Source organism: Carcharhinus amblyrhynchos, chromosome 9 (assembly GCF_965287045.1).
Source record: "Carcharhinus amblyrhynchos chromosome 9, sCarAmb.v2.hapA, whole genome shotgun sequence".
NCBI classification, from domain to species: domain Eukaryota; kingdom Metazoa; phylum Chordata; class Chondrichthyes; order Carcharhiniformes; family Carcharhinidae; genus Carcharhinus; species Carcharhinus amblyrhynchos.
In genome coordinates, this window is record NC_137332.1 from 32,209,695 (window position 1) to 32,229,613 (window position 19,919).

Sequence of the window (19,919 nt, forward strand, 5' to 3'; positions counted from 1 at the left end):
GTAATGTTAACGCCATATGGTTTTTGGCCTGATACGTTTTCTGTCTGAAAGTCAAGCTAATTGACAGGTCTGGCTCTCGGCTGGGCAGAGAGCACTGTGGCACCGTCTGCAGGACACCAGGTCAGTCTGATCCACAATCCCAGATTAGGAAAGGAGAGAGTTTCAAATCCCTGACCCAAGGTGGGTTCAGGATCTTGAATGGTGGGAGTGAAGTCTGATGAGGGAGGAGGGCAATTTCTGGCCCACAAGCTAACCTGTGAAGACCCTTATCTTCTCTCTGTAGCTCTCCTCAACTCATTCAAGTTGCCAGTTTTCCTTAGAGAATTTCAATGCTTTGAGGAAACACAGGAACCTAAAAAGACATGAGGGATTCTCCGACCTCGTCATGTTGTTAGTAGATTGTGCCGGTCCTGGAGAATAGCGTGCGGGCGTTAAAATCCGTTTTGCATCCAGTGCCAAACCATTTGCAAGTCTCCTCACCCCTTCCTAATGGTGCAAGCGTGATTAACGAATGTAAAGTAGCACTTAAATATGCATAGCGCATTCAAATCCCAGCGCACAGAATTCACCAACCTTTGGATGGTGTGTAATAACGGCTAAAATCACTTCTGGTGGAGACCTGGCGTGATGAAGCCAGGCATATACCACTGGGGGACAAATCCCACATCTGTAAAACAATGAGGACAGTTGAAAGAAAGATCACCTACATTGTAGAATGTTTTTCATCTTGTTGCATACCAAATGTACCGGGCTTTGATCTTTAGGCCCTCACCCCGCAGTACCAGAGAGAAGCTCCCAACTCTGCAAAAAAGTGACTTGAGTGTGGGAGGATTTTGATGTGGAGCACACCTCAGAGACCAGAGCAGATCACTATTATTCTCGCCATTATGACACTTTGATGTTTTATGGGAGAATTCCAGTGGCTGTTCTGATGAAAGGTCATCAACTTGAAATTGAGACAGATACTGCCTGACCTGCTGAGTCTTTCCAGCATATTTTGCTTTTATATTAGATTTCTAGCATCTGCAGCATTTTGCTTTTGTATGACATATAATGAGACTTGGCCAGCCTTTACCAACCTTAGATGCGCCTATAGATTCTTCTGACTCTTTGCCCATTAAATCCAAATTCCTGAAGACTTAGGATTTTCAGCAATGGTGATCTGCCTTTAAATGTCCTCCCAGGATGAGAACATTTATATTACTGCCCTGTGAGTGTCACTGAGACCTCTGCAGTATGAAGTCACATTCCTTTAAAATCAGGGCCCATAAAGATAAGCAGACTGACAGGAAAATTTTTTTTGAGTGTTTTCAGATGTTGTCTGCACACAGATGCTATGAGAGAATAAGAGAGCTAAGGTGGTGAGTTAAGACTGGTTGAGTGGTTGAGAATGTATATTGATGCCAGAACTTTGAATTATTTTGTTAGCCTTGTAGGACGACAAAATTTCCAAAAATATCTTAGAACACCATGCAATGAGAATTCTGTTTATTCAGTCACCATTAATCAGTGATTCAATTTTGATTATTTAGCTAAAACAACATAACCTGTACTTCTCTTAACAAATGTTTGACCCAGAATCAGAGAATCCTTACAGTGCAGGAGGAGGCCATTCGGCCCATTGAGTCTGCACCACTGTCTGACAGAGTGCCCTACCCAGCCCCTCTCCCTGCCCCTATCCCCATAACCTTGCACATTCACTATGGCTAATCCATCTAACCTATATATTGGGACATCAAGGGGCAATTTAGCAATCCACCTAATCTGCACATCTTTGGATTGTGGGAGAAAAACCGAAGTACCTGGAGAAACCCATGCAGACACGGGAAGAATGTATGGCGTTTGCACAATCACCCAAGGTTGGAAACGAACCTGGGTCCCTGGTGCTGTGAGGCAACAGATCTAACCACTGTCCACCTAACATGCCTTTCCAACATTATCTGTGTTTACTTCAGATTCACATCATTTCTTTTTCCCTTAATTTTCATCCTGTTTTCTTCATAATTATTGGAAAATGGACTTAAGGCCATCTACTGTTTTTGTCTCAGCAAGTGCAGTACAAACATAAAATAATTATAAAATTCTGTGCCAGTTCAAGTGGTATGATGAACATCTGTATTTGGTGAGAAATAGATGTAATCCATTGAGTCTATTTGCAATCCAATTAGAATATGGCCAATCTGGTAAATAGGCAAACCTGAGAATTTATGAAGTACTGCCCTGCACTTTATTTTAAATGTTTTAAAAAAAGGCTGATTTTTAAAAATCTTTATCCATCTAATTTCTACTTGGCAGTGACACCTCCTGAGTACCAGCCACCAGGATTTAAACAAGGCGAGTGCGATGCTGTGTGGTTCGAAGGAACCCCAGTCCATTTTAAAGTTGGTGATGTACCTACTCCATTCCACATGATGAAAGTGCGTGTCACCACAGAGAAAGAGACAATGGAACAGCTGGAGAAAGAGAATATGATAAGTGAAGAAACTGAAACTTCACTCCAGGGATTAGAGGCAGTCACATCCACCCCAAATGTGAGTCCAAAGCTAACTAACTGCTTGTGACTTATTTTTGGAATATTACTTAACTGCACAGTTGTGAGGTTCTACCAGAAACAAATAAAATTAGAAATATGTTACATAAAAATTTGATTTTGTTGCATGTCCAGAGTAGAGCAAGAGCAATACCAGACCCTCCTAGCCTGCAGGGATGGTGTTCAAGTTTCCGCAAGTATACATTATTGATGTTATGTTTTGACGTGTTGCAATCAATGTTTTAACTGTGTTTATTTCTTTTGGTGCAGGTCAGAAAAACTGTAAAAGGAGAATTTCTATCCTACCAAAATGTTACCGGTATGATCACTTTTAGTGTGTGAACGAATGTATGAGCAGTGGCTGCAATATCCAACTTGCTGAGCTACAAAAAATTTCATCAAGTTTATTGTTTAGTGTGATCAAGAACAGGAACTAAAGAAGCTAGCCTGTTGGGGACATATCTGCTTTTCAAATGCAAAATAGGTACCTAAACATCAATATAGTGGCATAGTGCACACACTTATTTGGAGGTGGAAGTGCACCAAATGATTAGACTGCTCCATTGGTATCCACGGTGCATCCCAGAACAATTTAAATGTCAAATTAATATACTTAAATAAGCTTTCAAATTGAACAATGGTACATCATTAGGAAGGCTGCGCTTCTCTTCAAGTAACAGGTATCACATCTTTTTTCAAAAGTGAGATGGGTTAACTTTAATATGAAGGGGGAGTTGAGTAGTTGATGAAAGAAACTCCAGTTTGTTATGCAGAGTTTGTATGGTAAGATAAAAGCAAAAAAGGAGAAAAAGAGGATAAGGTGGGAAGAAACTCTGCAGAAAGTGTCCTCCAGCACTGAGTCACAATGGTCATGATTCTCCTCCTAACCTTGATGATCAGTGTGTGATCTTTGATAGGGAACAGGATATGCAGAAGACTCCATTGGCTGCCCAGAATTGTGCGCAATGTTCTTCTGCATGAAAGAGAAAAGTATATTAGTAACTATCTTAAGAAGTGTGAAGAAATGAATAATGCAAAAATGATCAGCTTGTGATGATGTGACAAAAGTGAGTAGAGAGATTCAAGATGGTGGGAATGTAAATGGAGAATAAGAGAGCAGTGTTCTTACCTTGACAACTCTGATGAGATTATTCCAATCACATTTTTCGAGCTAAGCTCCAGGCACTGACTCATTCTGAAAAATGTTCCCAGGGTAATGCAGATATTGCCTGAAGGGCAATAACAGGATCTCCCTCCTCCTGTCTGCCTGGAGCAACATCTAAGAATCTGAGGGCACGATTTGCAGATTTAGCAGCCATTTCTTAATTCAGAAGTGTTTCCCCTTGAGTTTACGTCTGCATTTGTGCGCAGAATCCCATTGTGTCAGTAAAGATGCCTAATTTCCACCCCCACCCACCTCCCCGCTCCAAAAAGTAGTTCAGCCAATGGGTCACAATGGCTGCACTCCTGACTGACAATAATAAGGCCCCAGTATTAATTTAACATGTGTGAATTTAACATGAACAGGTGTGCACAATATGTGCCCTAAATTGACCGCACATACACCAGGGGCTATGGATTTTACCTATGCTCCTCTCCACACTGATAATGGGCAATAATGGAAGGGAATTGGGTGTTTTGGTCTTTCTTTCTTCCTGGTCTATAACAAATCTTTTGGTGTTTTTCATATTTTGGCAGCTCATTCTGAACTTCAGAGAAATGTAACTAATGAGCAATCATTCAGTGAGTCAGAGAAAGAGGTATTACTTTTGCCTTGGTTGAAGAAATTTAGATCAATAATCTGAAAGTGACAAGGACAAATAGAACAAATAACTTTCATTTATATATATAAAAAACAAAATAAGCATTCTTTGTGTTTATTGAAATAAGTTGTTAGTACTGAGTATTGGAATGTTTGCCCATTGTTCGGATCAGCCACTCTAAGGAAATGAAGGAAATTTTCCCACGTCCATGGCCAAAATTCCTCCATCAACCAACACAATCGTAAGAAACAAAGAAATTGGCTGCTATGTTTGCCTACCTAGAAACAGTCACACTGCAAAGTAATTCACTGGCTGTAATTTAGGTTCGCAAACAGAATTCTCCATTGGCCTCGGGTGGGATTTTATGAGCCTTGCCCAAGCGAAGTCATAAAATCCTGCCCACTGTGTGTGAAATACTTTGGGACATTTCTTGAATATATAATAAGTTTTTGAATAATTATAAGCCCCTTAATTGGTGGTTATGTACTTGAACAGTTATACAATTAATTCACAACATAGATTGTGACTTGGTGATAGTGCAAAATAGTTTGCATAAAAAGTACAAGTTCAACAGAGTACACCTCCTGGAGGGCTCACCACCGCCACCCCCCGGCAACTACCACCACTACTGGCGAGAATCACACAACAGTTCCTTTGATCTTGGTGTCCATGTGCATAGATCCCTGAAAGTTGGCACCCAGGTTGATAGGGTTGTTAAGAAGGCATACGATGTGTTAGCTTTTATTGGCAGAGGGATTGAGTTTTGAAGCCATGAGGTCATGTTGCAGCTGTACAAACTCTGGTGTGACTGCCCATGGAGTACTGCGTACAGTTCTGGTCGCCGCATTATAGGAAGGATGTGGAAGCATTGGAGAGGAGATTTACCAGGATGTTGCTTGGTATGATGGGAAGGTCTTATGAGGAAAGACTGAGGGACTTGAGGCTGTTTTTGTTAGAGAGAAGGTTAAGATGTGACTTAATAGAAGCACACAAGATGATCAGAGGATTAGATAGGGGGAACAGTGAGAGCCTTTTTCCTTAGATGGAGATGGCTAGCACAAGGGGACATAGCTTTAAATTGAAGGGTGATAGATATAGGACAGATGTCAGAGGTAGGTTCTTTACTCAGAGAGTAGTAAGGGCGTGGAATACCCTGCCTGCAACAGTAGTGGATTTGCCAACATTAAGGGCATTTAGTGATCATTGGATAAACATGTGGATGATACTGGAATAGTGTAGGTTAGATGGACTTTAGGTAGGTTTCACAGGCCGGTGTAACATCAAGGGCCGAAGGGCCTGTACCGCGCTGTAATGTTCTATGTTCTATATTATGAACAGAGTGCCACAAATTTGCGTTACTTACCTCACTGAAAACAAACCACCCATTTTTTATACAGTGAGTAGTGGGTGCCTGGAACTCATTGCCAGGGGAGGTAGTGGAAACAGTAGTGACTTTTAAGGGTCGTTTTGACAAATACATGAATAAGACGGGAATAGAGAGATATGGTCCCCGGAAGGGTAGGGGCTATTAGTTAATTCGGGCAACATGGTTGGTGCAGGCTTGGAGGGCCAGGATGCCTGTTCCTGTGCTGTAATTTTCTTTGTTCTTTGTTTTCTCACCCATTCAACACTTAGAATTCTTTTGAGAAAATTCCACCAATGATCTTTCCATTGTTAAATTTTATCAACAGCCCAGATTTTGCTGCAATAATTATGATGAAGTCAGCAAAGCACATCTGACAGCAGCTTCAAACATCCAGTTAAACTTGGAAATCAAGAAGTAGCTATCAGAGATACCCTGCCCCTACAAAAGTGCACTGTTGCAATCCTCACCACTAGACTTCCACTGTGATCACTTTAATGACATGAAGTTGAGCTACCTATGTACTAAACCTACACCAAAACCAGATTTAAAAAACTAGGGCTAGTGCGTTAAGACGTAATTGGGGGAGAAATTAATTCATGTGAATGAATTCCTCTCCAAGTGAATTTGTAACAGCATACAGAATATGTGATAATCATTGCTGAACCACTTCTCTGGCCCTGAAAAAATATTTCACATCTGTAAGCTGTCATTCCCTCAGAAGAAAGTTTGTTTAAGCTTTTTTAAAAAATAAAAATTCAAATACATTTTCAAATGAAATTTATCTCACATCCAGTACAATAATTTAAATGCAATTTATGGTTCCTGTTTTTCATTTCCTGGTTTAACAACTGCATGCCTCAGTGAGGATAGTTTAGTCTGATTAGTTAATGAACCTTACAGTTGTTTGCTTTACTTACATATTCTGTTAATACCCAGCAGAGGGCAGTGCTCTGAATTAAACACTGTTAGTAAAAATCCCTACTGTGAAAAGTCTCTGGGCAACTATATTTGATGTGAATGGCAAAACCATTCCTTCACCGCTGAGTACAAACTCCAAACCGTTGTGTACTGTAATATCAACTTTGCACTTGTCTTATGGATATTCTTTTCTTTTAGATAAAGCAGTTGGTAGCAAAGGCAGCAGAGCTGGATGTGTCAGGCAAAAGGACAAAACTTAGAAAAGTGCTGGTCAGTAGTCTGCAATATCTCACTTGAAATATTTTCCCTTCTTCCATCCTTAAGACTCATTATTTTGAGAAATTGTACTCCAATCTAAAGAATAGAGAGGCATCGGCATTGAATCCATAGGCAGCTTTCCTGCAGATGTTCCTAGTTCAGCTAACAGGAGTTTTTATTATGCAATGAGTTAAATGTTTGTGTTTTCCTCTCAATCTGGGATGCACTGGGGGAGATTTCCCTGGCTGCGTGGAGGTGGGCCTGGGAGCAGTATCAGCATAGATAACATTGGCTTCCGGATGTGTTCACACTTCTGAGCGTTCTTGCTGGAGGCAGGTTCAATGCAGCAGATGCTACCCATCTGCAGTAACAGGTAGCCAATTATGCTCATCAGTGAACAAATTGAGGGAAGGGTATGGCTCTGCCACGATTTTTCCAATGGCAGATGGGTTCTCTGCTGAGGCTGTAGCCCAGAAATGAGATGGCAATACTACTTGCCAGTGGTAAACTATGGGTGGGGGCAGGGCATCAATGTCTTCTCTCCATTCTTGCAGATTGGACTTGCTGGGATGCAAAAGCTACAGCTGCAACCACAATCCATCCTGTTGAGGGGTTACTCCTTCATGATGATAGGCTTAACAGCCATTACAATGCATGAATTTTAGTTTTTTTTGCAGTGCTGTTTAGAGGGTCAACATTTTGAAATGCCCTCAAGCATTTCACTTAAGTGCTTCCCAGGCCTATGACAGATCACGCTACAACTTGCCTCCCATCAGAGGAAGTTCTCCAATGAGCAAACACATCTGAAGGATTTTGGTTGGGCTTCTCCAGCCTCATGAGATTGCCAGTGGAATCCTGATGCCCCACAGAAAGGAGTGTCAGCAAAAAATCGTGATTCCCGACAGGCAACAAGACAATTGTGATTGATCTGACCTGCACCTCCGGCCCCCATCACCCATAGCAGGCAGCAACCCAGTAATTATGCAAACTTGCTAATTGTTTACAATGACACTGGGCAGGCTTTGATGTTGCTTACCACAAGCGGAGACATGTCATGCACCCTCGATCCTTTAGGAAAAAGGGCATTCCCCCCTACCCCCACTCAAATCACAGGCCACATACACACCACACAGGCCAGAGGGTGACCCAACCCAGCCACCCTCAGACTAGAACACCCTCAGCCCCGCTTTGACTGAATGTCTGAGGGGAGGTCTCCCCTCCCCTCCCCTCAGACCCCCCCACTCAGCCCCTCTCCCTCATCAGGCCCTCTTTCACCTTAGTCTCACCCAGTCTACTCAGACCACTCCCTTCTGGCTATTCATCTTGTCGGTGTCAGTGGTGCCCTGACTTTGACACTCTGGCCTTGTGCCTTGCGGCTTCCAAGGAGGGAGATCAAAGAGGTAAGTCTTGTGGCCATTTGCCTCTGTTGCTGCCAAGTTGCAGAGGAGGTGTCCCTCAAAGGTTTTGGGGATTGGGTGAACTTGAGCTAGGGTCAAGGGTTGACCTTGCTACTCTTCCCTCTGGGAATCGCATGGCTGGACTGCCCTTTCTAGCTCTAAGAGACTTGAAGATCATCCCTGGCATGGTGATGTCATGCACCCTGTGATCAACATCTGCATTCCTACCTGTCAGTTGTAAAAAAAAAAATTTGAAGTGGCATGGTCACTTTTATCTCCATGTTCCTTCCCCCCCCCCCCCATTCCATCATTCCCCCCCCCCCCATTCCATCATTCCCCCCCCCCCCATTCCATCATCCCCCCCCCCCATTCCATCATTCCTTCCTACCTACCTTATCCACCCTACCTTCCCGTCATTCCCCCTCCCACCCCACTTCCCACGCCGGTCATGTGTCAGGCTTTTAAATCACTGCAGCACAGATTTCCCTTTCTCCCTGTCAGCAGCTGTAGGTGTGAGCAGACCCCTTTGAAGTCCTTTAACAGAGAAGAAATATCAGTTTCACCTGAAGTGGGGTGGGTAGGGGTTCCATTCTGCACAGCTGTGCACTCAGCCCAAATGTGTGAAGTTTCTGAGGCTTCCTAGCAAGCTGAAACCTTTAAAACCCTCTGTTAATTTCAAGGTTCTTTGCTTTGAGAGAGGGTTCCATTGACAGTTGTGTTTATTTTTATTTCCCTTCAAGCTTGAATGCATCTCCAGTATCATCTTTGATCCTAACTGCAATGTTGACATTCACTCTAAGCCTGATTGACAGCCAGTGGTTTCTTTAAAAGGAATAAGTGTTAACTTCCCCTTTGCCCTTTGGGAGACACAGGAAGGTGGTAATGAGAACTTGGACAATTCACCAGGTGCCTCAGCACAACCAACCTCATTTTATATAGTCGTCAAAGAGCTACAGACAGATTGGATTAAGAACATAAGAAATAGGAGCAGGAGTAGGCCATCTAGCCCCTCGAGCCTGCCCCACTATTCAATAAGATCATGGCTGATCTGTCGTGGCTCAACTCCACATTCCCGCCCTCTCCCCATAACCCTTAATTCCCTTGCCTATCAAAAACCTATCAACCCGCGTCTTAAAAATATTGAGCGAGGCAGCCTCCACCACTTCAACGGGCAGAGAATTCCAGAGATTCACCACCCTTTGAAGAAGTTCCTCCTCAACTCCGTTCTAAACCACCCCCCCCTTTATCCTGAGGCTGTGCCCTCTAGTCCTACTGTCCTTTCTGAGCGGGAAGAGCCTCTCCACCTCTATCCTATCCATCCCATTCAACATCTTATACGTCTCAATGAGATCTCCCCTCATTCTTCTTAACTCTAACGAGTACAAGCCTAGTTTATTCAGCCTCTCCTCATAGTTCAACCCCCTCAGCTCCGGAATCAGCCTAGTAAATCCCTCTGCACTCCCTCCAAGGCCAAAATATCCTTGCGTAAGTGCGGCGACCAAAACTGCACACAGTACTCCAGCTGCGGCCTCACCAGTGCCCTATACAGCTGCAGCAAGACCTCCCTACTTTTATATTCAATCCCCAATTGAGATTGTCATCTCAATGATTCAACCTGGTACATGTATTGACAATGTTAGACAAAACTATGGGCACTCAATCTGCTCAGCTCATAAGCATACTGCAGCATAGAGTTAGAGGCCTGTCACCTATGTGGTGCTTGCCACTCATGTCATTATCCTGTGAGTCATGCTTGAAGCAGCCATTGTCTCCAAAGCAGACATTCTCGCAATACCCTGCATCACTAATCCATTACTGTTAGAGTTGGACTCCTCCATCATATCCATTATTTTTAAACATTTTAACATCACATTCAACCCAAAATTTCCCCTGTTGACTCCATGCTCTTATGAGAGTGAAAAACTCATCTGTGGTTGTTCACTGGTATTTTAACTGTTTAATCAATAACAAAGGCAATAAGAAGGTGAATTGAAAGATAATGTATTGACATGAACTCTAGTCAAAATAATTTCATGGCTGAGATTGGTAGAAAGGGGGAAGCAGATTAAGTTCTTAATTCTATTTACCAAGCATTAGTTTCATCTGTGACAACACAGAAGAATCAAAATATGTTTCAGTGTTTGCATAAAGTTAATCATTATGTTATTTGTGTTGAGGATTAAAATTTCACTGTTTAATCTGATTAGATTAAAATATAACAGTGTTTAATAACTACGGTTTGCTCTGTCAATTATATTGGTGAGAATTATTTAAGACCATAACAAGACCAATTGTTCTGAAAAGACTTTATCCTAAAAATTCAACTGTGCAATATTTTGATGTTTGTATCTGTGAATTGTATTTGCTAATGGTTATTATCCTGTGGTTCAAACCCTTATGTATATATATTATGGACTTGAGTATATATATTATTGGCTTGCAGGATAGTGGCAAAGTACATGAAGAATCTCAAAAGTTGAGCACTACACAAACCATAAAAGCTGTTCGAGCCAAAAAATCAATCTCTGAACTTGATCATGTGAGTGTAAAATCTTTATCAATAGTTTTTGTGCTTAAATTTTAACATGTTCAAATAAGTAAACCATTTCTGGGCACATACCTACAGAAATGGCAAATGGAAGCAGTGTTTTTACCTTCAAATGGCTACCCTATCTTTGCTTGCAATCCTGCAGCTCTTGGACAGCATTTTCCCATCCCACCCACCACGGGAATTCTAATGGGCAGGACACAGATCTTGCAAAGGTCCGATGAGCTTGGGTGGGATTTTCTGGTCTTGGGGCAAGTGTGGCCAGAAATATCACCCTCGTGTTATTCATCAGTCCAACTTACCACTGGCTTGAATTGGATATGTCAGAGTCGAAGCCAGCGGAAAGCAGCTCTAGTTTTCCTGGATTTGAACTAGTGCTACACCGGGAAAGTTCCACTGAGTTCCATGAGATCCAACAGTTGTCAGGATCGGGACGGAGGGGAGGAGTTCCTAACACAGAGGAATCTGGAGATTCAAGGAATGAGTTTTAAAAAAAAAAGGGCTTAGGAGAGCTAGGAGGGGGCATGAGAAGTCCTTGGCAGGTCAGAGCAAGGAAAACCCCAAGGCTTTTTACTCTTATGTGAGAAATAAAAGAATGACTAAGGTGAGGTTAGGGCCAGTCAAGGATGGTAGTGGGAACTTGTGCATGGAGTCAGAAGAGATAGGGTGAGGTGTTGAATGAATACTTTTCTTCAGTGCTTACTAAGGAGAGGGACCACGTTTTTGAGGATGTGTGAGATACAGGCTGATAGGATGGAGGAGGTAAACGTTCTGAGGGAAGATGTGTTCGCAATTGTGAAAAACCTGAGGGTCAGTAAGTCCCCTGGTCCGGATGGGATACATCTAAGATACTTTGGGAGGCAAGGAGTGAGATTGCGGAGCCTTTAGCTTTGATCTTGGGGTCCCCACTGTCCACAGGGATTGTGCCAGAGGACTGGAGAGTGGTGAATGTTGTTCCTCTCTTCAAGAAAAGAAGTAGAAATGACCCTGGTAACTATAGGCCGGTTAATCTTACTTCGGTGGCCGGTAAGTTAATGGAAAAGGTCCTGAGAGATAGGATTTATGACCATTTGGAAAGATGCAGCTTAATGCGGGATAGTCAGCACAGATTCGTGAAGCGTAAGTCTTGCCTCACAAATTTGATTGAATTCTTTGAGGAGGTAACTAAGTGTGTAGATGAAGGTAGAGCAGTTGATGAATTATAGGCCGGTTAGTTTAACGTCTGTTGTAGGTAAAATGTTAGAATCCGTCATCAAGGAGGAAATAGCGAGGCATCTTGAGGGGAATTGCTTGATAGAGCAGACGCGGCACGGTTTCGTTAAGGGGAAGTCGTGTCTGACAAATTTACTTGAGTTCTATGAGGATGTGTCTAGGGCAGTGGATAGAGGTGAGCCGGTGGATGTGGTCTTTCTTGATTTTCAGAAGGCATTTGACAAGGTACCTCACAAGAGGTTATTGCAGAAGGTCAGGGGACATGGAGTTGGGGGTAGGGTGTTAGCGTGGATAGAGGACTGGTTGTCAAATAGGAATGATGTGGGTATGCCGGCGTTGGACTGGCGTAAACACAGTAAAAAGTCTGACAACACCAGGTTTTAGTCCAACTTATTTATTTGATAATATACTCGCAAGCTTTCGGGTTAGCCCCTTCGTCAGGTGAATGGCATTCACCTGACGAAGGGGCTAACCCGAAAGCTTGCGAGTATATTATCAAATAAATAGGTTGGACTAAAACCTGGTGTTGTCAGACTTTTTACTGTGTCAAATAGGACGCAGAGAGTGGGGGTCAATGGGTGCTATTCAGATTGGCGGATGGTGACTAGTGGAGTGCCTCAGGGGTCGGTGCTGGGGCCTCAGCTATTTACCATTTATATAGATGATCTGGAGGAGGGAACCGAGTGTAGGGTGTCGAAATTTGCTGATGACACCAAGATTGGTGGAAAGGCAAATTGTGCGGAGGGTGTGGAGAGTCTGCAGAAGGATCTAGATAGGCTGGGCGAATGGGCCAGGAACTGGTAAATGGAATTTAATGTTGGCAAGTGCGAGGTGGTCCACTTTGGTAGGAATAATGGTAGGAAGGATTATTACTTACGTGGAGAAAAACTGCAGCAGGCGACAGTGCAGAGGGACCTCGGGGTCCTTGTGCATGAGTCGCAAAAACCCAGCTTGCAGGTGCAGCAGGTGGTCAGGAAGGCGAATGGGATGCTGGCCTTCATAGCGAGGGGGATTGAATATAAAAGTAGGGAGGTCTTGCTGCGGCTGTATAGGGCATTGGTGAGGCCGCAGCTGGCGTACTGTGTGCAGTTTTGGGCGCCGCACCTGCGCAAGGATATTTTGGCCTTGGAGGGAGTGCAGAGGAGGTTTACTAGGCTGATGCCGGAGTTGAGGGGGTTGAGCTATGAGGAGAGGCTGAATAAACTAGGCTTGTACTCGTTAGAGTTTAGAAGAATGAGGGGAGATCTCATTGAGACGTATAAGATGATGAATGGGATGGATAGGATAGAGGTAGAGAGACTCTTCCCGCTCAGAAAGGACAGTAGAACTAGGGGGCACAGCCTCAAAATAAAGGGGCGGTTTAGAACGGAGTTGAGGAAGAACTTCTTCACTCAAAGGGTGGTGAATCTCTGGAATTCTCTGCCCGTTGAAGTGGTGGAGGCTACTTCACTAAATATTTTTAAGAAGCGGGTTGATGGGTTTTTGATAAGAGAGGGGATTAGGGGTTATGGGGAGAGGGCGGGAATGTGGAACTGAGCCACGACAGATCAGCCATGATCTTATTGAATGGCGGGGCAGGCTCGAAGGGCCAGATGGCCTACTCTTGTTCCTATTTCTTATGTTCTTATTATATACATGGATTTTAGTAAGGTGTTTGATAAGGTTCCCCATGGTACGCTCATGAAGAAAGTAAGGAGGTGTGGGATAGAAGGAAATTTGGCCAATTGGATAAATAACTGGCTATCTCATAGAAGACAGAGGATGGTGGTGGAGGGTAAATTTTCAGACTAGAGGCCAGTCACCAGCAGTGCACCACACGGATCAGTGCTGGGTTCTCTGCTATTTGTGATTTTTACCAATGACTTGGAAGAGGGGCCTGAAGGGTGGGTTAGTAAATTTGCTGATGGCACCAAGATTGGTGGAGTAGTGGATGAGGTGGAGGGCTGTTGTAGGCTGCAAAGAGACATTGATAGGATGCAGAGCTGAGCCAAAAAAGTGGCAGATGGACCTTAACCCTGAGAAGTGCGAGGTGATTCATTTTGGTAGGACAAACTTGAATGTGGATTACAGGGGCAACAGCAGGGTTCTGAGGAATGTGGAGGAACAGAGAAATTGCTGGGGTTCATATCCACAGATCTCTGAAGGTTGCCACTCAAGTGGATAGAGCTGTGAAGGAAGCTTATAGTGTGTTAGCGTTTATTAACAGGGGGTTTGAGTTTGAGCCGTGGGGTTATGCTGCTATTATACAGGACCTTGGTGAGACCACATTTGGAATATTGGGTGCAGTTCTGGTCACCACACTATAAGAAGGATGTGGAAGCATTGGAGAGAGTGCAGAGGAGAGTTACTAGGATGCTGACTGGTTTAGAGATAGGTCTTATGAGGAAAGGTTGAGGGAGCTGGGGCTTTTCTCTTTAGAGCAGAGGAGGATGAGAGGCGACTTAATAGAGGTTTATAAGATGATGAGAGGGAGAGATAGAGTGGACGTTCAGAGACTATTCCTCAGGTGGATGTAACTGTTACAAGGGGGCATAACTATAAGGTTCATGGTGGGAGATATAGAAGGGATGTCCGAGGTAGGTTCTTTACTCAGAGTGTTGGGGTATGGAATGCACTGCCTGCTGTGATAGTGGAGTCAGACACTTCAGGAACTTTCAAGCCGTTATTGGATAGACACATGGAGGGCACCAGAATGATAGGGAGTGGGATAGCTGGATCTTGGGTTTGGACGTACCTCGGCACAACATTGAGGGCTGAAGGGCCTGTACTGTGCTGTACTGTTCAATGTTCTATACCTTAGAATACGGATTTTCAATAGGAAATTATTTAAAAATCTCATTTTGACATTGGGTGGAATCTTCCAATAATCTGACAGAGGTTTGGTTTCAGTGAGAAAACCAGCATGTAGCTCTCCAGCTGCACATCGAAGTTTTCTGCTGTCACTTCTTGGGGCAGGGCTTGAGAGAGCTTATGACGCTGGCTCAACAGAGATCAGGGCACCATCATTAAAGCTCTGCGTAAGAAAGCACCTCCTCCTCCCTCCACTCACTCAAATACTCCCCTTTCTTGCCACAGATACAGGGGAGACCCCCCACCCCCTCCCACAAGCATCAGGGCAACTCCCCTGCACAAGCATTGGAGCATTCACTCCGCTTCTAAGTGGAACTCTCCAGTGGGGCTCCCCAGAGGGCCCACTCCTGTGGCACTGCCAGGCCACATCCCATCCACACAACCCCACTCGGGGTCTATCACTTACCTTTGCGCCCATGGTGGGTTCCCCTCAACAGCTTCCTGTCTTTCAAGAGCCATTGTAAACCTTGTAACATGAAGTCAGATTGTTCAGGGGAAATTCCCTACCTGAAGGAGCATATGGTGAGGAACAAAGAACCACCCAGCACGGGAAACAGGCCCTTCGGCCCAATGAGCCCGCGCCGCCGCATCCTCCTACACCTACCCTGCCCTGCGTGTATGCGAGTGGAACCCCTAACTTAGCCAGATTCTGGGGAGAATAGTGTCAATTTGGTATACCAATCAGCCTACGAGCACATCTTTGGGGTGTGGGAGGAAACCGGAGCGCCTGGAGGAAACCCACGCAACCACAGGGAGAATGCGCAAACTCCCACAGACACAGGCCCAAATCCATGTATCTGCACAGCCAGCAGTGCTAGTCACTGAGCTGTTGCGGCGCCCATCTACCGGTCCAGGATCAAGCACACACACCGACACGAAGTACTAGGCCACTCCCGGAACCTCCAAGAGCAGCCCACACACGACCCACCGTGTGCATGCCCCTTGTTTGACAACAAGGTGGACCACCACCTGCGGAATAGAAAGACAAAAACGTTAACATGTAAGTCTGCATTTCCGGTGTCTCCCGAGGCTTTGACCCTATTTAATACCCCCTACTATAACCCTCCATCCTTGTTTCGCTCATGTGTCTATCTAAGTAAACCTTAAACAAGTCCGATGTGCCTGCCTCCACCACCCTACTCGGTAGCGCGTTTCATACCCCCACGACCCTCTGCGTGAAGAACCTTCCTCTCACTTCCAAATTATACTTCTCCCCCCTCACCCTTAGATCGTGACCTCTCGTAATTGTACCCAATCTTGGGAGCAGCCTATCACTATTGACTACTCTATCTATTCCCTTCAGTATCTTATATACCTCTATCATGTCTCCCCTTAATCTCCGTCTTTCCAAGGAGAAAAGTCCCAGTTTCTCCAACCTTTCCTCGTAACTCAGTCCTTCCATGCCAGGCAACATCCTGGTAAACCTCCTCTGCACCCTCTCCAGAATCTCCACGTCCTTCCGGTAGTAAGGTGACCAGAACTGGACGCAGTACTCCAAATGCGGTCTAACCAACGTTCTGTACAACTGAAGCATTAGACGGCAGCTCCTATACTCTATACCCCTTCCTATAAAGGCTAGCATTCCATAAGCTTTCCTCACAACCTTCTCTACTTGTGTCGCAACCTTCGTAGACTTGTGAACCTGCACTCCCAGGTCCCTCTGTATTTCTATACTCCTGATCGGTCTACCTTTTATCACGTAGCTCCTCTCTGCATTATTCCTTCCAAAATGCATCACCTCGCATTTGTCAGGATTAAATTCCATCTGCCACCTATCTGCCCAATGTACCAACCTATCTATATCCTGCTGTATCACCTGACATTCCACCTCAGTATCTGCCAATCCTGCCATCTTGGTGTAATCAGCAAACTTGTTGATCGCACCACGTACGCTCTCTTCCAAGTTGTTTATGTATACTACAAAGAGGAGAGGTCCCAGTACTGAGCCCTGCGGCACACCACTGGTCACTGGCCTCCAGCCTGAAAAGGTCCCCTCAACAACTACCCTCTGTCTCCTATTGCCCAGCCAGTTCTCAATCCACCTAGCTACCTGCCCTTGTATCCCATGCGCCTTAACCATTTAAAGGTACTTAAAAGGAAGCCTTTTAAGTACCTTTAAATTTATGGGTGGGAACCTCATGCATCACCAGCAAGAGGCAGGGAAGATCTCAGAACAAAATCTCACCACCGAGATTCTCAGTCTCGTGGGATTTTCTGTTAGCATCATCATTTGCCTGCAGTGAATGCCAGCTGAAAATCCCCCCTCTTTCTGTCTACAGATTCTGACTGTTGCTTGGAGTCAGACCAGAGCATATTTTACACCTCTATTATTCCCCATCTCTACCCATAATCATTTCAGAAACATACATGGTATTCCCTATTGACATACTCTTAAGGAATGCAGAACCATAGGAATGTGCAAAGGAGACTCAATTGATGTGTAGGATCTCAGGAAAGGAGTGTAAAAACTATGAATGGAATGAAATTTAAGATATAGTGCTTTATAGGGATGACTGGGCAACAGTATAAGTGCTCATTCAATAACCTGTCATTGGCAAGATACCACCAACCTGACCATCTCTCACGGCAACAAGCTGAATGTCTTTGTACAAAGTCCATATCCTCTCCCTTGATAGAGGTTGAGACATTTCTTTCCATTTCAATGTCCCTCTTCTGTGTCAGGAATTATGTGCCAATTTGTCTGGCAAAATGATAACGTGATTGAGGATATAAGGCTAGCAGCTGAAGAGTATGTACCAAGTGGCATGGGAGATTGAGGGGGGTTGTGAGGCTGTTAGAGGATGGAGTTTTAGGATTGGCTATGTGTGTAATTGCTGTGATGGGAGCTGGGTAGTTGTAGTGTAAAGTGCCAAGTTCAAGTCCTTTTAATTGTAAAATGGTGTGATGAGTTAGTTGAGAAAAATTGCTTTAACAAGTGGAAAGTATGCTGGTGTCTAAAGCAGACAAGGAAGAAAAAGAAATGTACAAAGTATTACCTTTGTACCTTGCTGTGGATGTAGGAATTCTGGCAGTACAGTTCTACAGTGCTGGAATCCACCCCACTCACACTCTGCACTGACCGCTCTCACCCCCCACATCCTTTCCTCATTTCCAGAAGTGATAATTCTGGGTGACCCGATGATAGCTACACCCAAGATGGTGTTCATCCACTTAGTTCAGTCTTTGATGCCCTCCTTGAAAACTTGGAAGTTTGAATGTGGACTTACACATATAGCTACACTTCCAGTTTTTTTTATTGTTATATCAATTATTTAAGCAGTTTAGTTATTTCTTTTTTGGAGTAATTATAGTGGTCCTTTGCTAAGAACATTCTAAATTTCCTCTTTTCCTGATCTGCTGCCATTAAGTACAACATTGTGGAACTTCCACCTATGCGCTAATTGTATCCCAGACCCTGTCCCAATTCTGAGTTATCAGCACTTAAAGGTTTCTGACAGCATCTCTGCCATTTGCAGTACACTTGACTCAGGTAAGGGCTTAGAAACATGCTAATAAGCACTTGAGAATCTTCAAAGATTTATAAAAAATGGCTATTTTTAACTAAGATCATTTCAGTATTGCTCTATTAAAGACTACAATAGAGAAACTGACTTTCAACATCCTTAACAACACTCCATTAGGGATGGACAGAAGTCCTCTTTGTATGCAGCATTCCTCAGTGGCAAGTGAACGGAAATATATGATGTGGCACAATTCCCTGATTTGCATTTTAATATATCCAGTCCTAAATTCATGTAAAATTATGAATTGAGGATAAAGACTGCAAGTATAACTGGGCCCTGTTTCAATATCTGTGCCTATCCACCCAGAATACAGTGTTCTGATGCCTTAGAAGATATTTGGGTCCAATATCTTTTGTCATAAATTTTTATTCACAGTCCATGTTGTGACAAATAACATGAATTCCATGTTAGTTGACAGGAAGAAAAGATTTCACTAAAATTGTTCATACACTTGTGATATTGCAACAAAACTCAGCTACAGTTCTCATGTTCTCTCTCCATTTCTTGACAGACTGCATGCGATTTTGCTGCGCTTCAAGAGAAAATTACAAAGAGAAGGAGAAAAAATTGAAGCATGCTCTGATAATATTGGACCCAATTTATTATTCATGGAAGTATTACTTAACTGTTAATTTAGTAGCTTTTTAATATATTGAATTGTATGGCAACACAATGCAGTACATCCAAAATTTCGTTATTTGTTGGTACTACTTTGTTCATAAAATGTGTAAAGTATATTTGGGGTAACTCTAGTGAAATAAAACATTGCAGCCAAAAATACTTTGTCCTATATTTCCTAAACTTTTTGAAGGGTATTTTCCTGTGATGAATACGTTTTGAGTCAGAATTTATCAAGCATCAGTACTTGTGAATTAGGATAGTTGTTTGATAATAAGCAAGAGTCAATTTAGTTTTGAAGTTAGGCAGAAATCTGAAGTATTAATTACAATGCATCAAACCATGGGCTGAATTTTACATGCCTCACCAGGTGTGTCTTTGGTGGGGAGACGTAAATTAGTGTGGTGTCTCTCCTTTCCCCCACCCGCCCCGAGTTCACTCCAAAAAGTCAAGCTTCAAAGTGTGGAAAGGAGGAAGATTCTGTGCTCCGGGGCTATTATTTGCAGATTGGGGTTGGGTCCACTAAGGTAACCCCACTCTTTTTTCTACACACCCATTGCTTTAAACCTCCATCTCCTCATTCCCCCATCCCCTCCAAAACCTGCCCAAATGCCCTCCCTGCCAGACTCACTATTTCTGGGAATCTATTTATATCTGGTTCTTAATTGCATTATTCACCTGACATTTGTCAGAAGCACACTTTTTTCTGCTTTTTGCCTGCCAATCTTTGATTCCAATTTATCTGGTCCTGATCCATTCTTATCCCACTGAAGTTGACTTTCCCCTAGTTATTTATTCTTATTCTGGATTACTCCTTGTTCTTTTCCATTGCCAACCCAACACTTATTTTATAATGATTGCTGTCCCCCAACTGAGACTCCATCCACTTGGCCCACTTCATTTCTAAGAAATGGGTCCAGCAGTTCTTCTCTCAT

At 43.6% G+C, this 19,919-nt stretch overlaps 1 protein-coding gene across 1 annotated transcript in view; it reads left to right on the plus strand.

Moving 5' to 3' along the window:
* zte38 (zebrafish testis-expressed 38) overlaps positions 1–19,545 on the plus strand; it is a 51,604-nt gene extending 32,059 nt beyond the window's left edge. The window contains exons 10-15 of the mRNA XM_080195400.1: positions 2,296–2,531; positions 2,801–2,849; positions 4,229–4,290; positions 6,776–6,847; positions 10,676–10,771; positions 18,878–19,545. Coding sequence (XP_080051526.1) covers positions 2,296–2,531; positions 2,801–2,849; positions 4,229–4,290; positions 6,776–6,847; positions 10,676–10,771; positions 18,878–18,937 — 575 coding nt within the window. The 3' untranslated portion in view covers positions 18,938–19,545. The remainder of the gene's footprint in view (positions 1–2,295; positions 2,532–2,800; positions 2,850–4,228; positions 4,291–6,775; positions 6,848–10,675; positions 10,772–18,877) is intronic.
* The last annotated feature ends 374 nt before the right edge of the window (positions 19,546–19,919 follow it).